The 20,146-nt window shown below is 38.4% G+C and overlaps 1 protein-coding gene across 2 annotated transcripts in view; it reads right to left on the bottom strand.

Moving 5' to 3' along the window:
- Positions 1-1,466: 1,466 nt before the first annotated feature.
- The window catches only part of llgl1 (LLGL scribble cell polarity complex component 1), a 183,156-nt gene continuing 164,476 nt past the window's right edge, over positions 1,467-20,146 (bottom strand). For both annotated transcript variants that reach the window (XM_071390575.1, XM_071390583.1), the window contains 2 exons: positions 4,911-4,993; positions 1,467-3,571 (listed from right to left, as the gene is read on the bottom strand). In XM_071390575.1, the coding sequence (XP_071246676.1) occupies positions 4,915-4,993 (79 nt within the window). In that variant the 3' untranslated portion in view covers positions 1,467-3,571; positions 4,911-4,914. The remainder of the gene's footprint in view (positions 3,572-4,910; positions 4,994-20,146) is intronic.

The raw sequence follows: 20,146 nt of genomic DNA, 5'->3' as shown, positions 1-20,146 counted from the left end.
CCGTAGACTACCTTCAGGATGAGGAACCATCTAACATCAGGTTATAAAATCCCAGTTTCTCCTGGTCCGTAGACTACCTTCAGGGTGAGGAACCATCTAACATCAGGATGAGGAACCATCTAACATCAGGTTGTAAAATCCCAGTTTCTCCTGGCTCGTAGACTACCTTCAGGGTGAGGAACCATCTAACATCAGGTTGTAAAATCCCAGTTTCTCCTGGTCCGTAGACTACCTTCAGGGTGAGGAACCATCTAACATCAGGTTGTAAAATCCCAGTTTCTCCTGGCCCGTAGACTACCTTCAGGATGAGGAACCATCTAACATCAGGTTGTAAAATCCCAGTTTCTCCTGGCCCGTAGACTACCTTCAGGATGAGGAACCATCTAACATCAGGTTGTAAAATCCCAGTTTCTCCTGGCCCGTAGACTACCTTCAGGATGAGGAACCATCTAACATCAGGTTGTAAAATCCCAGTTTCTCCTGGTCCGTAGACTACCTTCAGGGTGAGGAACCATCTAACATCAGGATGAGGAACCATCTAACATCAGGTTGTAAAATCCCAGTTTCTCCTGGCTCGTAGACCACCGTCAGGGCGTCAAGGAGACAGACATGAAGCCACCAGACCTCCAGGGCCACGTTCAGTAACCAGACACCCGACAGGCACCCGACAGACAAACACCAAGCCAGCCAGACAGACAGACAGACACCAGAGACAGACAGACACCAGACAGACATGAAGCCACCAGACCACGTTCAGTAACCAGACAGACAGGCACCAGACAGACATGAAGCCACCAGACCACGTTCAGTAACCAGACAGACAGGCACCAGACAGACATGAAGCCACCAGACCACGTTCAGTAACCAGACAGACAGGCACCAGACAGACATGAAGCCACCAGACCACGTTCAGTAACCAGACAGACAGGCACCAGACAGACATGAAGCCACCAGACCACGTTCAGTAACCAGACAAACAGGCACCAGACAGACATGAAGCCACCAGACCACGTTCAGTAACCAGACAGACAGGCACCAGACAGACATGAAGCCACCAGACCACGTTCAGGCACCAGACAGACAGACACCAGACAGACATGAAGCCACCAGACCACGTTCAGGCACCAGACAGACAGACACCAGACAGACATGAAGCCACCAGACCACGTTCAGGCACCAGACAGACAGGCACCAGACAGACATGAAGCCACCAGACCACGTTCAGTAACCAGACAGACAGACACCAGACAGACATGAAGCCACCAGACCACGTTCAGGCACCAGACAGACAGACACCAGACAGACATGAAGCCACCAGACCACGTTCAGGCACCAGACAGACAGGCACCAGACAGACATGAAGCCACCAGACCACGTTCAGTAACCAGACAGACAGGCACCAGACAGACATGAAGCCACCAGACCACGTTCAGGCACCAGACAGACAGGCACCAGACAGACAGACAGATGTTTAAGAGTAAATACTTTATTAACATTCTCCTTCAGCACCACAAGAGGATCAGAACTCTACAGGAAATAGAGACTCCTGGTTCCCATGGCTACGAGTGGTTAGTTAGTGAGAGAGGCGGAGACAGACCCTCCTCTCTGCTCTGCTACAGTCCTTAATGAGGGTCCCTTTAACACAGAGGTCCCCTGCCCAAACCACAGAATACTGCTTAGCGTTAACTATGGTGACAGGTTCTACGTTCTCTCATCGTTTGGTAGAACCTGTCTCGTCTCCTCTGGGTCCCAACCTAAATATATTTTACACTGTAAAAGTTTTAAAAAAAAGGTTCAAATAATTGTTGACTTGTGATAGGGTCCTCCTCTGTTACCCAGAACACACTGCTTCAACCAGACAGCATCCCAACAGTCTAAAGCAGCTCGTCTTCTCCTCCTTCTGATCTGAAGGACCTGGTCACCTGAAACCTAATTCCCTCATCATATATTCTTTATACCGGTTTTCACTTGTCCTGTGTTTTTCTGTGCAGACGAAGGAGAGGTGAGGCGACGAGAGGAAGAGAAGGGAGGAAGCATCTTCAGACTATTGAGATTCAGCCGGCCTGAACTCCCTCCATTATTTAAACAATTCAGTTAGCACTCTTGACAGATAGCATTTAGCTAACCGTTAGCTCTAGACAGACAGTTAGCTAACCGTTAGCTCTAGACAGATAGCAGTTAGCTAACCGTTAGCTCTTGACAGATAGCAGTTAGCTAACCGTTAGCCCTAGACAGATAGCAGTTAGCTAACCGTTAGCCCTAGACAGACCGTTAGCTAACCGTTAGCTCTAGACAGTTAGCTAACCGTTAGCTCTAGACAGTTAGCAGTTAGCTAACCGTTAGCTCTAGACAGTTAGCATTTAGCTAACCGTTAGCCCTAGACAGACAGTTAGCTAACCGTTAGCTCTAGAGAGTTAGCAGTTAGCTAACCGTTAGCTCTAGACAGTTAGCATTTAACTAACCATTAGCCCTAGACAGACAGTTAGCTAACCGTTAGCTCTAGACAGACCGTTAGCTAACCGTTAGCTACAGACAGTTAGCTTAGCGCTCCAGACTACCTAGAATATAAAATAGCATTTATCAGACGTATAGAAAACATAGTGTATCTATGGCAACATCATCAACAGAAAAGCCTTCATGGTTAGTTCCTTCATGTTAATAACATGTAATACTGGGGAAAGGTAATACTGATTACTTCACTGTGTTAGGCATCGCTCTACTCAACTTTAAGTTATACCTTCAGCCCTCCATGTTCACAGTTGAAGGGATGAGAGATGGAGGGAGGGATAGAGGGATGGAGGGGGGGTGGAGGAGGGATGGAGAGAGGGATGGAGAGATGAAGGGAAGGAGAGAGGGATAGAGGGAGTAAGAGGACAACGCAGAACACTGAAGCACTAGCCAGGTCCCAACGTGTTGACCAGGTGTAGTGTGTGTTAGTGGTTAGATAACAGTCCATCCCAACGTGTTGACCAGGTGTAGTGGGTGTTAGAGTCCATCATGAAGTTCTTCAGTCCTTTCCTCAGTCGCTGAAGTGGTCACATCGTCAGTCCAACAACCCCCGGACTGGGAGGCCGTGATGGGGGGGAGGAGGAGGAGGAGTGGCAGGTAGCATCACATGGTCAGTCCAACAACCCCAGGACTGGGAGGCCGTGATGGGGGGGAGGAGAGGAGGAGGAGGAGTGGCAGGTAGCATCACATGGTCAGTCCAACAACCCCAGGACTGGGAGGCCGTGATGGGGGGAGGAGAGGAGGAAGGAGGAGTGGCAGGTAGCATCACATGGTCAGTCCAACAACCCCAGGACTGGGAGGCCGTGATGGGGGGGGCAGGAGAGGAGGAGGAGGAGGAGTGGCAGGTAGCATCACATGGTCAGTCCAACAACCCCAGGACTGGGAGGCCGTGATGGGGGGAGGAGAGGAGGAAGGAGGAGTGGCAGGTAGCATCACATGGTCAGTCCAACAACCCCAGGACTGGGAGGCCGTGATGGGGGGAGGAGAGGAGGAAGGAGGAGTGGCAGGTAGCATCACATGATGTCTCGTCTGTAATCCAGATCCTCCCACAACACAGACAGACCTGGTGGACAGACAGACAGACATCTATATCCCATCTATAGTAGGTATGCGTTAGAAACAGTCGCGTCTGTCTGGCCTCGCTGCATTAGAAACAGTCGTGTCAGTCTGGTATCGCTGCATTAGAAACAGGCGCGTCAGTCTGGCCTCGCTGCATTAGAAACAGGCGTGTCAGTCTGGCCTCGCTGCGTTAGAAACAGTCGCGTCTGTCTGGCCTCGCTGCATTAGAAACAGTCGTGTCAGTCTGGTATCGCTGCATTAGAAACAGGCGCGTCAGTCTGGCCTCGCTGCATTAGAAACAGGCGTGTCAGTCTGGCCTCGCTGCGTTAGAAACAGGCGTGTCAGTCTGGCCTCGCTGCGTTAGAAACAGGCGTGTCAGTCTGGTCTCGCTGCGTTAGAAACAGGCCTGTCAGTCTGGCCTCGCTGCAATAGAAACAGGCGTGTCAGTCTGGCCTCGCTGCATTAGAAACAGGCGTGTCAGTCTGGCCTCGCTGCATTAGAAACAGGCGTGTCAGTCTGGCCTCGCTGCATTAGAAACAGTCGGGTCAGTCTGGCCTCGCTGCATTAGAAACAGGCGTGTCAGTCTGGCCTCGCTGCATTAGAAACAGGCGTGTCAGTCTGGCCTCACTGCATTAGAAACAGGCGTGTCAGTCTGGCCTCGCTGCATTAGAAACAGTCGTGTCAGTCTGGCCTCGCTGCATTAGAAACAGTCGTGTCAGTCTGGCCTCGCTGCTTTAGAAACAGGCGTGTCAGTCTGGCCTCGCTGCGTTAGAAACAGGCGCGTCAGTCTGGCCTAGCTGCATTAGAAACAGGCGTGTCAGTCTGGCCTCGCTGCATTAGAAACAGGCGGGTCAGTCTGGTACAGATTTCTTAAATTAAAATCACTTGGAGCTGATTGGCTGGTGTTTTTACAGTCCTTTATGTCCAAAAATAAAAAAATAATTGTATTTTTTTTTGTTCAGAAAACTTGGGGGCAAAATAAAATTCATCGGCGGGCCACCAGTTGGAGAACCCTGGGGTAGGGGGTATAACGAGGAGAACCCTGGGGTATAACGAGGAGAACCCTGGGGTATAACGAGGCGAACCCTGGGGTATAACGAGGAGACCCCTGGGGTATAACGAGGAGAACCCTGGGGTATAACGAGGAGAACCCTGGGGTAGGGGGTATAATGTGTGTAGTGTTGGGGTGTGTGTGTATAGTGTATGTGTGTGTGTGTGTGTGTGTGTGTAGTTATAGTGTGTAGTGGTGTGTGTGTGTATAGAGTGAGTGTGTGTGTGTGTGTAGTTATAGTGTGTGTGTGTGTGTAGTTATAGTGTGTGTGTGTGTGTGTGTGTGTAGTTACCTGTTCAGTTGATGAGGATTCCTAGAGAGCCTCCGTCCTCCTCTGTGATGTTCCTGAAGTTATTCTCTACCTCGTCCACGGTACTACACACACACACACACACACAACCACACACAACCACACACACATGTTAATGTAACTAAGTCTCTGGATCAGAACGTCTGTTAAATGACTAACATGTTAATGTAACTAAGTCTCTCTGGATCAGAACGTCTGTTAAATGACTAACATGTTAATGTAACTAAGTCTCTGGATCAGAACGTCTGTTAAATGACTAACATGTTAATGTAACTAAGTCTCTGGATCAGAACGTCTGTTAAATGACTAACATGTTAATGTAACTAAGTCTCTCTGGATCAGAACGTCTGTTAAATGACTAACATGTTAATGTAACTAAGTCTCTCTGGATCAGAACGTCTGTTAAATGACTAACATGTTAATGTAACTAAGTCTCTGGATCAGAACGTCTGTTAAATGACTAACACGTTAATGTAACTAAGTCTCTCTGGATCAGAACGTCTGTTAAATGACTAACATGTTAATGTAACTAAGTCTCTGGATCAGAACGTCTGTTAAATGACTAACATGGTAATGTAACTAAGTCTCTGGATCAGAACGTCTGTTAAATGACTAACATGTTAATGTAACTAAGTCTCTCTGGATCAGAACGTCTGTTAAATGACCAACATGGTAATGTAACTAAGTCTCTGGATCAGAACGTCTGTTAAATGACCAACATGTTAATGTAACTAAGTCTCTGGATCAGAACGTCTGTTAAATGACTAACATGTTAATGTAACTAAGTCTCTGGATCAGAACGTCTGTTAAATGACTAACATGTTAATGTAACTAAGTCTCTGGATCAGAACGTCTGTTAAATGACTAACATGTTAATGTAACTAAGTCTCTCTGGATCAGAACGTCTGTTAAATGACTAACATGTTAATGTAACTAAGTCTCTCTGGATCAGAACGTCTGTTAAATGACTAACATGGTAATGTAACTAAGTCTCTGGATCAGAACGTCTGTTAAATGACTAACATGTTAATGTAACTAAGTCTCTCTGGATCAGAACGTCTGTTAAATGACTAACATGTTAATGTAACTAAGTCTCTCTGGATCAGAACGTCTGTTAAATGACTAACATGTTAATGTAACTAAGTCTCTGGATCAGAACGTCTGTTAAATGACTAACATGTTAATGTAACTAAGTCTCTGGATCAGAACGTCTGTTAAATGACTAACATGTTAATGTAACTAAGTCTCTGGATCAGAACGTCTGTTAAATGACTAACATGTTAATGTAACTAAGTCTCTGGATCAGAACGTCTGTTAAATGACTAACATGTTAATGTAACTAAGTCTCTCTGGATCAGAACGTCTGTTAAATGACTAACATGTTAATGTAACTAAGTCTCTGGATCAGAACGTCTGTTAAATGACTAACATGTTAATGTAACTAAGTCTCTGGATCAGAACGTCTGTTAAATGACTAACATGTTAATGTAACTAAGTCTCTGGATCAGAACGTCTGTTAAATGACCAACATGTTAATGTAACTAAGTCTCTGGATCAGAACGTCTGTTAAATGACCAACATGTTAATGTAACTAAGTCTCTGGATCAGAACGTCTGTTAAATGACTAACATGTTAATGTAACTAAGTCTCTGGATCAGAACGTCTGTTAAATGACCAACATGTTAATGTAACTAAGTCTCTGGATCAGAACGTCTGTTAAATGACTAACATGTTAATGTAACTAAGTCTCTCTGGATCAGAACGTCTGTTAAATGACTAACATGTTAATGTAACTAAGTCTCTCTGGATCAGAACGTCTGTTAAATGACTAACATGGTAATGTAACTAAGTCTCTGGATCAGAACGTCTGTTAAATGACTAACATGTTAATGTAACTAAGTCTCTCTGGATCAGAACGTCTGTTAAATGACTAACATGTTAATGTAACTAAGTCTCTGGATCAGAACGTCTGTTAAATGACTAACATGTTAATGTAACTAAGTCTCTCTGGATCAGAACGTCTGTTAAATGACTAACATGTTAATGTAACTAAGTCTCTGGATCAGAACGTCTGTTAAATGACTAACATGTTAATGTAACTAAGTCTCTGGATCAGAACGTCTGTTAAATGACTAACATGTTAATGTAACTAAGTCTCTGGATCAGAACGTCTGTTAAATGACTAACATGTTAATGTAACTAAGTCTCTGGATCAGAACGTCTGTTAAATGACTAACATGTTAATGTAACTAAGTCTCTGGATCAGAACGTCTGTTAAATGACTAACATGTTAATGTAACTAAGTCTCTGGATCAGAACGTCTGTTAAATGACTAACATGTTAATGTAACTAAGTCTCTCTGGATCAGAACGTCTGTTAAATGACTAACATGTTAATGTAACTAAGTCTCTCTGGATCAGAATGTCTGTTAAATGACTAACATGTTAATGTAACTAAGTCTCTGGATCAGAACGTCTGTTAAATGACTAACATGTTAATGTAACTAAGTCTCTGGAACAGAACGTCTGTTAAATGACTAACATGTTAATGTAACTAAGTCTCTGGATCAGAACGTCTGTTAAATGACTAACATGTTAATGTAACTAAGTCTCTGGATCAGAACGTCTGTTAAATGACTAACATGTTAATGTAACTAAGTCTCTGGATCAGAACATCTGTTAAATGACTAACATGTTAATGTAACTAAGTCTCTGGATCAGAACGTCTGTTAAATGACTAACATGTTAATGTAACTAAGTCTCTGGATCAGAACATCTGTTAAATGACTAACATGTTAATGTAACTAAGTCTCTGGATCAGAACGTCTGTTAAATGACTAACATGTTAATGTAACTAAGTCTCTGGATCAGAACGTCTGTTAAATGACTAACATGTTAATGTAACTAAGTCTCTCTGGATCAGAACGTCTGTTAAATGACTAACATGTTAATGTAACTAAGTCTCTCTGGATCAGAACGTCTGTTAAATGACTAACATGTTAATGTAACTAAGTCTCTGGATCAGAACGTCTGTTAAATGACTAACATGTTAATGTAACTAAGTCTCTCTGGATCAGAACGTCTGTTAAATGACTAACATGTTAATGTAACTAAGTCTCTGGATCAGAACGTCTGTTAAATGACTAACATGTTAATGTAACTAAGTCTCTGGATCAGAACGTCTGTTAAATGACTAACATGTTAATGTAACTAAGTCTCTCTGGATCAGAACGTCTGTTAAATGACTAACATGTTAATGTAACTAAGTCTCTGGATCAGAACGTCTGTTAAATGACTAACATGTTAATGTAACTAAGTCTCTGGATCAGAACGTCTGTTAAATGACTAACATGTTAATGTAACTAAGTCTCTGGATCAGAACGTCTGTTAAATGACTAACATGTTAATGTAACTAAGTCTCTGGATCAGAACGTCTGTTAAATGAGTAACATGTTAATGTAACTAAGTCTCTCTGGATCAGAACGTCTGTTAAATGACTAACATGTTAATGTAACTAAGTCTCTGGATCAGAACGTCTGTTAAATGACTAACATGTTAATGTAACTAAGTCTCTGGATCAGAACGTCTGTTAAATGACTAACATGGTAATGTAACTAAGTCTCTGGATCAGAACGTCTGTTAAATGACTAACATGTTAATGTAACTAAGTCTCTCTGGATCAGAACGTCTGTTAAATGACTAACATGTTAATGTAACTAAGTCTCTGGATCAGAACGTCTGTTAAATGACTAACATGTTAATGTAACTAAGTCTCTGGATCAGAACGTCTGTTAAATGACTAACATGTTAATGTAACTAAGTCTCTCTGGATCAGAACGTCTGTTCAATGACTAACATGTTAATGTAACTAAGTCTCTGGATCAGAACGTCTGTTAAATGACTAACACGTTAATGTAACTAAGTCTCTGGATCAGAACGTCTGTTAAATGACTAACATGTTAATGTAACTAAGTCTCTCTGGATCAGAACGTCTGTTAAATGACTAACATGTTAATGTAACTAAGTCTCTGGATCAGAACGTCTGTTAAATGACTAACATGTTAATGTAACTAAGTCTCTGGATCAGAACGTCTGTTAAATGACTAACATGTTAATGTAACTAAGTCTCTGGATCAGAACGTCTGTTAAATGACTAACATGTTAATGTAACTAAGTCTCTGGATCAGAACGTCTGTTAAATGACTAACATGTTAATGTAACTAAGTCTCTGGATCAGAACGTCTGTTAAATGACTAACATGTTAATGTAACTAAGTCTCTGGATCAGAACGTCTGTTAAATGACTAACATGTTAATGTAACTAAGTCTCTCTGGATCAGAACGTCTGTTAAATGACTAACATGTTAATGTAACTAAGTCTCTGGATCAGAACGTCTGTTAAATGACTAACATGTTAATGTAACTAAGTCTCTCTGGATCAGAACGTCTGTTAAATGACTAACATGTTAATGTAACTAAGTCTCTGGATCAGAACGTCTGTTAAATGACTAACACGTTAATGTAACTAAGTCTCTGGATCAGAACGTCTGTTAAATGACTAACATGTTAATGTAACTAAGTCTCTCTGGATCAGAACGTCTGTTAAATGACTAACATGTTAATGTAACTAAGTCTCTGGATCAGAACGTCTGTTAAATGACTAACATGTTAATGTAACTAAGTCTCTGGATCAGAACGTCTGTTAAATGACTAACATGTTAATGTAACTAAGTCTCTCTGGATCAGAACGTCTGTTAAATGACTAACATGTTAATGTAACTAAGTCTCTCTGGATCAGAACGTCTGTTCAATGACTAACATGTTAATGTAACTAAGTCTCTCTGGATCAGAACGTCTGTTCAATGACTAACATGTTAATGTAACTAAGTCTCTGGATCAGAACGTCTGTTAAATGACTAACATGTTAATGTAACTAAGTCTCTCTGGATCAGAACGTCTGTTCAATGACTAACATGGTAATGTAACTAAGTCTCTGGTCAGAACGTCTGTTAAATGACTAACATGTTAATGTAACTAAGTCTCTGGATCAGAACGTCTGTTAAATGACTAACACGTTAATGTAACTAAGTCTCTGGATCAGAACGTCTGTTAAATGACTAACATGTTAATGTAACTAAGTCTCTCTGGATCAGAATGTCTGTTAAATGACTAACATGTTAATGTAACTAAGTCTCTGGATCAGAACGTCTGTTAAATGACTAACATGTTAATGTAACTAAGTCTCTGGATCAGAACGTCTGTTAAATGACTAACATGTTAATGTAACTAAGTCTCTGGATCAGAACGTCTGTTAAATGACTAACATGTTAATGTAACTAAGTCTCTGGATCAGAACGTCTGTTAAATGACTAACATGTTAATGTAACTAAGTCTCTGGATCAGAACGTCTGTTAAATGACTAACATGTTAATGTAACTAAGTCTCTGGATCAGAACGTCTGTTAAATGACTAACATGTTAATGTAACTAAGTCTCTGGATCAGAACGTCTGTTAAATGACTAACATGGTAATGTAACTAAGTCTCTGGATCAGAACGTCTGTTAAATGACTAACATGTTAATGTAACTAAGTCTCTCTGGATCAGAACGTCTGTTAAATGACTAACATGTTAATGTAACTAAGTCTCTCTGGATCAGAACGTCTGTTAAATGACTAACATGTTAATGTAACTAAGTCTCTCTGGATCAGAACGTCTGTTAAATGACTAACATGTTAATGTAACTAAGTCTCTGGATCAGAACGTCTGTTAAATGACTAACATGTTAATGTAACTAAGTCTCTGGATCAGAACGTCTGTTAAATGACTAACATGTTAATGTAACTAAGTCTCTGGATCAGAACGTCTGTTAAATGACTAACATGTTAATGTAACTAAGTCTCTGGATCAGAACGTCTGTTAAATGACTAACATGTTAATGTAACTAAGTCTCTGGATAAGAACGTCTGTTAAATGACTAACATGTTAATGTAACTAAGTCTCTGGATCAGAACGTCTGTTAAATGACTAACATGTTAATGTAACTAAGTCTCTCTGGATCAGAACGTCTGTTAAATGACTAACATGTTAATGTAACTAAGTCTCTGGATCAGAACGTCTGTTAAATGACTAACACGTTAATGTAACTAAGTCTCTGGATCAGAACGTCTGTTAAATGACTAACATGTTAATGTAACTAAGTCTCTGGATCAGAACGTCTGTTAAATGACTAACATGTTAATGTAACTAAGTCTCTGGATCAGAACGTCTGTTAAATGACTAACATGTTAATGTAACTAAGTCTCTGGATCAGAACGTCTGTTAAATGACTAACATGTTAATGTAACTAAGTCTCTGGATCAGAACGTCTGTTAAATGACTAACATGTTAATGTAACTAAGTCTCTGGATCAGAACGTCTGTTAAATGACTAACATGTTAATGTAACTAAGTCTCTGGATCAGAACGTCTGTTAAATGACTAACATGTTAATGTAACTAAGTCTCTGGATCAGAACGTCTGTTAAATGACTAACATGTTAATGTAACTAAGTCTCTCTGGATCAGAACGTCTGTTAAATGACTAACATGTTAATGTAACTAAGTCTCTGGATCAGAACGTCTGTTAAATGACTAACATGTTAATGTAACTAAGTCTCTCTGGATCAGAACGTCTGTTAAATGACTAACATGTTAATGTAACTAAGTCTCTGGATCAGAACGTCTGTTAAATGACTAACATGTTAATGTAACTAAGTCTCTGGATCAGAACGTCTGTTAAATGACTAACATGTTAATGTAACTAAGTCTCTGGATCAGAACGTCTGTTAAATGACTAACATGTTAATGTAACTAAGTCTCTGGATCAGAACGTCTGTTAAATGACTAACATGTTAATGTAACTAAGTCTCTGGATCAGAACGTCTGTTAAATGACTAACATGTTAATGTAACTAAGTCTCTGGATCAGAACGTCTGTTAAATGACTAACATGTTAATGTAACTAAGTCTCTGGATCAGAACGTCTGTTAAATGACTAACATGTTAATGTAACTAAGTCTCTCTGGATCAGAACGTCTGTTAAATGACTAACATGTTAATGTAACTAAGTCTCTGGATCAGAACGTCTGTTAAATGACTAACATGTTAATGTAACTAAGTCTCTCTGGATCAGAACGTCTGTTAAATGACTAACATGTTAATGTAACTAAGTCTCTGGATCAGAACGTCTGTTAAATGACTAACACGTTAATGTAACTAAGTCTCTGGATCAGAACGTCTGTTAAATGACTAACATGTTAATGTAACTAAGTCTCTCTGGATCAGAACGTCTGTTAAATGACTAACATGTTAATGTAACTAAGTCTCTGGATCAGAACGTCTGTTAAATGACTAACATGTTAATGTAACTAAGTCTCTGGATCAGAACGTCTGTTAAATGACTAACATGTTAATGTAACTAAGTCTCTCTGGATCAGAACGTCTGTTAAATGACTAACATGTTAATGTAACTAAGTCTCTCTGGATCAGAACGTCTGTTCAATGACTAACATGTTAATGTAACTAAGTCTCTCTGGATCAGAACGTCTGTTCAATGACTAACATGTTAATGTAACTAAGTCTCTGGATCAGAACGTCTGTTAAATGACTAACATGTTAATGTAACTAAGTCTCTCTGGATCAGAACGTCTGTTCAATGACTAACATGGTAATGTAACTAAGTCTCTGGTCAGAACGTCTGTTAAATGACTAACATGTTAATGTAACTAAGTCTCTGGATCAGAACGTCTGTTAAATGACTAACACGTTAATGTAACTAAGTCTCTGGATCAGAACGTCTGTTAAATGACTAACATGTTAATGTAACTAAGTCTCTCTGGATCAGAATGTCTGTTAAATGACTAACATGTTAATGTAACTAAGTCTCTGGATCAGAACGTCTGTTAAATGACTAACATGTTAATGTAACTAAGTCTCTGGATCAGAACGTCTGTTAAATGACTAACATGTTAATGTAACTAAGTCTCTGGATCAGAACGTCTGTTAAATGACTAACATGTTAATGTAACTAAGTCTCTGGATCAGAACGTCTGTTAAATGACTAACATGTTAATGTAACTAAGTCTCTGGATCAGAACGTCTGTTAAATGACTAACATGTTAATGTAACTAAGTCTCTGGATCAGAACGTCTGTTAAATGACTAACATGGTAATGTAACTAAGTCTCTGGATCAGAACGTCTGTTAAATGACTAACATGTTAATGTAACTAAGTCTCTCTGGATCAGAACGTCTGTTAAATGACTAACATGTTAATGTAACTAAGTCTCTCTGGATCAGAACGTCTGTTAAATGACTAACATGTTAATGTAACTAAGTCTCTCTGGATCAGAACGTCTGTTAAATGACTAACATGTTAATGTAACTAAGTCTCTGGATCAGAACGTCTGTTAAATGACTAACATGTTAATGTAACTAAGTCTCTGGATCAGAACGTCTGTTAAATGACTAACATGTTAATGTAACTAAGTCTCTGGATCAGAACGTCTGTTAAATGACTAACATGTTAATGTAACTAAGTCTCTGGATCAGAACGTCTGTTAAATGACTAACATGTTAATGTAACTAAGTCTCTGGATAAGAACGTCTGTTAAATGACTAACATGTTAATGTAACTAAGTCTCTGGATCAGAACGTCTGTTAAATGACTAACATGTTAATGTAACTAAGTCTCTCTGGATCAGAACGTCTGTTAAATGACTAACATGTTAATGTAACTAAGTCTCTGGATCAGAACGTCTGTTAAATGACTAACACGTTAATGTAACTAAGTCTCTGGATCAGAACGTCTGTTAAATGACTAACATGTTAATGTAACTAAGTCTCTGGATCAGAACGTCTGTTAAATGACTAACATGTTAATGTATCTAAGTCTCTGGATCAGAACGTCTGTTAAATGACTAACATGTTAATGTAACTAAGTCTCTGGATCAGAACGTCTGTTAAATGACTAACATGTTAATGTAACTAAGTCTCTGGATCAGAACGTCTGTTAAATGACTAACATGTTAATGTAACTAAGTCTCTGGATCAGAACGTCTGTTAAATGACTAACATGTTAATGTAACTAAGTCTCTGGATCAGAACGTCTGTTAAATGACTAACATGTTAATGTAACTAAGTCTCTGGATCAGAACGTCTGTTAAATGACTAACATGTTAATGTAACTAAGTCTCTGGATCAGAACGTCTGTTAAATGACTAACATGTTAATGTAACTAAGTCTCTGGATCAGAACGTCTGTTAAATGACTAACATGTTAATGTAACTAAGTCTCTGGATCAGAACGTCTGTTAAATGACTAACATGTTAATGTAACTAAGTCTCTCTGGATCAGAACGTCTGTTAAATGACTAACATGTTAATGTAACTAAGTCTCTCTGGATCAGAACGTCTGTTAAATGACTAACATGTTAATGTAACTAAGTCTCTGGATCAGAACGTCTGTTAAATGACTAACATGTTAATGTAACTAAGTCTCTGGATCAGAACGTCTGTTAAATGACTAACATGTTAATGTAACTAAGTCTCTCTGGATCAGAACGTCTGTTAAATGACTAACATGTTAATGTAACTAAGTCTCTCTGGATCAGAACGTCTGTTAAATGACTAACATGTTAATGTAACTAAGTCTCTGGATCAGAACGTCTGTTAAATGACTAACATGTTAATGTAACTAAGTCTCTGGATCAGAACGTCTGTTAAATGACTAACATGTTAATGTAACTAAGTCTCTGGATCAGAACGTCTGTTAAATGACTAACATGTTAATGTAACTAAGTCTCTCTGGATCAGAACGTCTGTTAAATGACTAACATGTTAATGTAACTAAGTCTCTCTGGATCAGAACGTCTGTTAAATGACTAACATGTTAATGTAACTAAGTCTCTGGATCAGAACGTCTGTTAAATGACTAACATGTTAATGTAACTAAGTCTCTGGATAAGAACGTCTGTTAAATGACTAACATGTTAATGTAACTAAGTCTCTGGATCAGAACGTCTGTTAAATGACTAACATGTTAATGTAACTAAGTCTCTCTGGATCAGAACGTCTGTTAAATGACTAACATGTTAATGTAACTAAGTCTCTGGATCAGAACGTCTGTTAAATGACTAACACGTTAATGTAACTAAGTCTCTGGATCAGAACGTCTGTTAAATGACTAACATGTTAATGTAACTAAGTCTCTGGATCAGAACGTCTGTTAAATGACTAACATGTTAATGTAACTAAGTCTCTGGATCAGAACGTCTGTTAAATGACTAACATGTTAATGTAACTAAGTCTCTGGATCAGAACGTCTGTTAAATGACTAACATGTTAATGTAACTAAGTCTCTGGATCAGAACGTCTGTTAAATGACTAACATGTTAATGTAACTAAGTCTCTGGATCAGAACGTCTGTTAAATGACTAACATGTTAATGTAACTAAGTCTCTGGATCAGAACGTCTGTTAAATGACTAACATGTTAATGTAACTAAGTCTCTGGATCAGAACGTCTGTTAAATGACTAACATGTTAATGTAACTAAGTCTCTCTGGATCAGAACGTCTGTTAAATGACTAACATGTTAATGTAACTAAGTCTCTGGATCAGAACGTCTGTTAAATGACTAACATGTTAATGTAACTAAGTCTCTCTGGATCAGAACGTCTGTTAAATGACTAACATGTTAATGTAACTAAGTCTCTGGATCAGAACGTCTGTTAAATGACTAACATGTTAATGTAACTAAGTCTCTGGATCAGAACGTCTGTTAAATGACTAACATGTTAATGTAACTAAGTCTCTGGATCAGAACGTCTGTTAAATGACTAACATGTTAATGTAACTAAGTCTCTGGATCAGAACGTCTGTTAAATGACTAACATGTTAATGTAACTAAGTCTCTCTGGATCAGAACGTCTGTTAAATGACTAACATGTTAATGTAACTAAGTCTCTCTGGATCAGAACGTCTGTTAAATGACTAACATGTTAATGTAACTAAGTCTCTGGATCAGAACGTCTGTTAAATGACTAACATGTTAATGTAACTAAGTCTCTGGATCAGAACGTCTGTTAAATGACTAACATGTTAATGTAACTAAGTCTCTGGATCAGAACGTCTGTTAAATGACTAACATGTTAATGTAACTAAGTCTCTGGATCAGAACGTCTGTTAAATGACTAACATGTTAATGTAACTAAGTCTCTGGATAAGAACGTCTGTTAAATGACTAACATGTTAATGTAACTAAGTCTCTGGATCAGAACGTCTGTTAAATGACTAACATGTTAATGTAACTAAGTCTCTCTGGATCAGAACGTCTGTTAAATGACTAACATGTTAATGTAACTAAGTCTCTGGATCAGAACGTCTGTTAAATGACTAACATGTTAATGTAACTAAGTCTCTGGATCAGAACGTCTGTTAAATGACTAACATGTTAATGTAACTAAGTCTCTGGATCAGAACGTCTGTTAAATGACTAACATGTTAATGTAACTAAGTCTCTCTGGATCAGAACGTCTGTTAAATGACTAACATGGTAATGTAACTAAGTCTCTCTGGATCAGAACGTCTGTTAAATGACTAACATGTTAATGTAACTAAGTCTCTGGATCAGAACGTCTGTTAAATGACCAACATGTTAATGTAACTAAGTCTCTCTGGATCAGAACGTCTGTTAAATGACTAACATGTTAATGTAACTAAGTCTCTGGATCAGAACGTCTGTTAAATGACTAACATGTTAATGTAACTAAGTCTCTGGATCAGAACGTCTGTTAAATGACTAACATGTTAATGTAACTAAGTCTCTGGATCAGAACGTCTGTTAAATGACTAACATGTTAATGTAACTAAGTCTCTGGATCAGAACGTCTGTTAAATGACCAACATGTTAATGTAACTAAGTCTCTGGATCAGAACGTCTGTTAAATGACTAACATGTTAATGTAACTAAGTCTCTGGATCAGAACGTCTGTTAAATGACTAACATGTTAATGTAACTAAGTCTCTGGATCAGAACGTCTGTTAAATGACTAACATGTTAATGTAACTAAGTCTCTGGATCAGAACGTCTGTTAAATGACTAACATGTTAATGTAACTAAGTCTCTCTGGATCAGAACGTCTGTTAAATGACTAACATGTTAATGTAACTAAGTCTCTGGATCAGAACGTCTGTTAAATGACTAACATGTTAATGTAACTAAGTCTCTGGATCAGAACGTCTGTTAAATGACTAACATGTTAATGTAACTAAGTCTCTGGATCAGAACGTCTGTTAAATGACTAACATGTTAATGTAACTAAGTCTCTCTGGATCAGAACGTCTGTTAAATGACTAACATGTTAATGTAACTAAGTCTCTGGATCAGAACGTCTGTTAAATGACTAACATGTTAATGTAACTAAGTCTCTCTGGATCAGAACGTCTGTTAAATGACTAACATGTTAATGTAACTAAGTCTCTGGATCAGAACGTCTGTTAAATGACTAACATGTTAATGTAACTAAGTCTCTGGATCAGAACGTCTGTTAAATGACTAACATGTTAATGTAACTAAGTCTCTGGATCAGAACGTCTGTTAAATGACTAACATGGTAATGTAACTAAGTCTCTGGATCAGAACGTCTGTTAAATGACTAACATGGTAATGTAACTAAGTCTCTGGATCAGAACGTCTGTTAAATGACTAACATGTTAATGTAACTAAGTCTCTCTGGATCAGAACGTCTGTTAAATGACTAACATGTTAATGTAACTAAGTCTCTGGATCAGAACGTCTGTTAAATGACTAACATGTTAATGTAACTAAGTCTCTGGATCAGAACGTCTGTTAAATGACTAACACGTTAATGTAACTAAGTCTCTGGATCAGAACGTCTGTTAAATGACTAACATGTTAATGTAACTAAGTCTCTGGATCAGAACGTCTGTTAAATGACTAACATGTTAATGTAACTAAGTCTCTGGAACAGAACGTCTGTTAAATGACTAACATGTTAATGTAACTAAGTCTCTGGATCAGAACGTCTGTTAAATGACTAACATGTTAATGTAACTAAGTCTCTGGATCAGAACGTCTGTTAAATGACTAACACGTTAATGTAACTAAGTCTCTGGATCAGAACGTCTGTTAAATGACTAACATGTTAATGTAACTAAGTCTCTGGATCAGAACGTCTGTTAAATGACTAACATGTTAATGTAACTAAGTCTCTCTGGATCAGAACGTCTGTTAAATGACTAACATGTTAATGTAACTAAGTCTCTGGATCAGAACGTCTGTTAAATGACTAACATGTTAATGTAACTAAGTCTCTGGATCAGAACGTCTGTTAAATGACTAACATGTTAATGTAACTAAGTCTCTGGATCAGAACGTCTGTTAAATGACTAACATGTTAATGTAACTAAGTCTCTGGATCAGAACGTCTGTTAAATGACTAACATGTTAATGTAACTAAGTCTCTCTGGATCAGAACGTCTGTTAAATGACTAACATGTTAATGTAACTAAGTCTCTGGATCAGAACGTCTGTTAAATGACTAACATGTTAATGTAACTAAGTCTCTGGATCAGAACGTCTGTTAAATGACTAACATGTTAATGTAACTAAGTCTCTGGATCAGAACGTCTGTTAAATGACTAACATGTTAATGTAACTAAGTCTCTCTGGATCAGAACGTCTGTTAAATGACTAACATGTTAATGTAACTAAGTCTCTGGATCAGAACGTCTGTTCAATGACTAACATGTTAATGTAACTAAGTCTCTGGATCAGAACGTCTGTTAAATGACTAACATGTTAATGTAACTAAGTCTCTGGACCAGAACGTCTGTTAAATGACTAACATGTTAATGTAACTAAGTCTCTCTGGATCAGAACTTCTGTTAAATGACTAACATGTTAATGTAACTAAGTCTCTGGATCAGAACGTCTGTTCAATGACTAACATGTTAATGTAACTAAGTCTCTGGATGAGAACGTCTGTTAAATGACTAACATGTTAATGTAACTAAGTCTCTGGATCAGAACGTCTGTTAAATGACTAACATGTTAATGTAACTAAGTCTCTCTGGATCAGAACGTCTGTTAAATGACTAACATGTTAATGTAACTAAGTCTCTGGATCAGAACGTCTGTTAAATGACTAACATGTTAATGTAACTAAGTCTCTGGATCAGAACGTCTGTTAAATGACCAACATGTTAATGTAACTAAGTCTCTCTGGATCAGAACGTCTGTTAAATGACTAACATGTTAATGTAACTAAGTCTCTGGATCAGAACGTCTGTTAAATGACTAACATGTTAATGTAACTAAGTCTCTGGATCAGAACGTCTGTTAAATGACTAACATGTTAATGTAACTAAGTCTCTGGATCAGAACGTCTGTTAAATGACTAACATGTTAATGTAACTAAGTCTCTGGATCAGAACGTCTGTTAAATGACCAACATGTTAATGTAACTAAGTCTCTGGATCAGAACGTCTGTTAAATGACTAACATGTTAATGTAACTAAGTCTCTGGATCAGAACGTCTGTTAAATGACTAACATGTTAATGTAACTAAGTCTCTGGATCAGAACGTCTGTTAAATGACTAACATGTTAATGTAACTAAGTCTCTGGATCAGAACGTCTGTTAAATGACTAACATGTTAATGTAACTAAGTCTCTCTGGATCAGAACGTCTGTTAAATGACTAACATGTTAATGTAACTAAGTCTCTGGATCAGAACGTCTGTTAAATGACTAACATGTTAATGTAACTAAGTCTCTGGATCAGAACGTCTGTTAAATGACTAACATGTTAATGTAACTAAGTCTCTGGATCAGAACGTCTGTTAAATGACTAACATGTTAATGTAACTAAGTCTCTCTGGATCAGAACGTCTGTTAAATGACTAACATGTTAATGTAACTAAGTCTCTGGATCAGAACGTCTGTTAAATGACTAACATGTTAATGTAACTAAGTCTCTCTGGATCAGAACGTCTGTTAAATGACTAACATGTTAATGTAACTAAGTCTCTGGATCAGAACGTCTGTTAAATGACTAACATGTTAATGTAACTAAGTCTCTGGATCAGAACGTCTGTTAAATGACTAACATGTTAATGTAACTAAGTCTCTGGATCAGAACGTCTGTTAAATGACTAACATGGT

This window comes from Salvelinus alpinus, chromosome 1 (genome assembly GCF_045679555.1).
Source record: "Salvelinus alpinus chromosome 1, SLU_Salpinus.1, whole genome shotgun sequence".
Lineage (NCBI taxonomy): Eukaryota > Metazoa > Chordata > Actinopteri > Salmoniformes > Salmonidae > Salvelinus > Salvelinus alpinus.
Note: the sequence above shows the minus strand (reverse complement) of the source record. Positions and strands in the feature narration are given on the sequence as shown.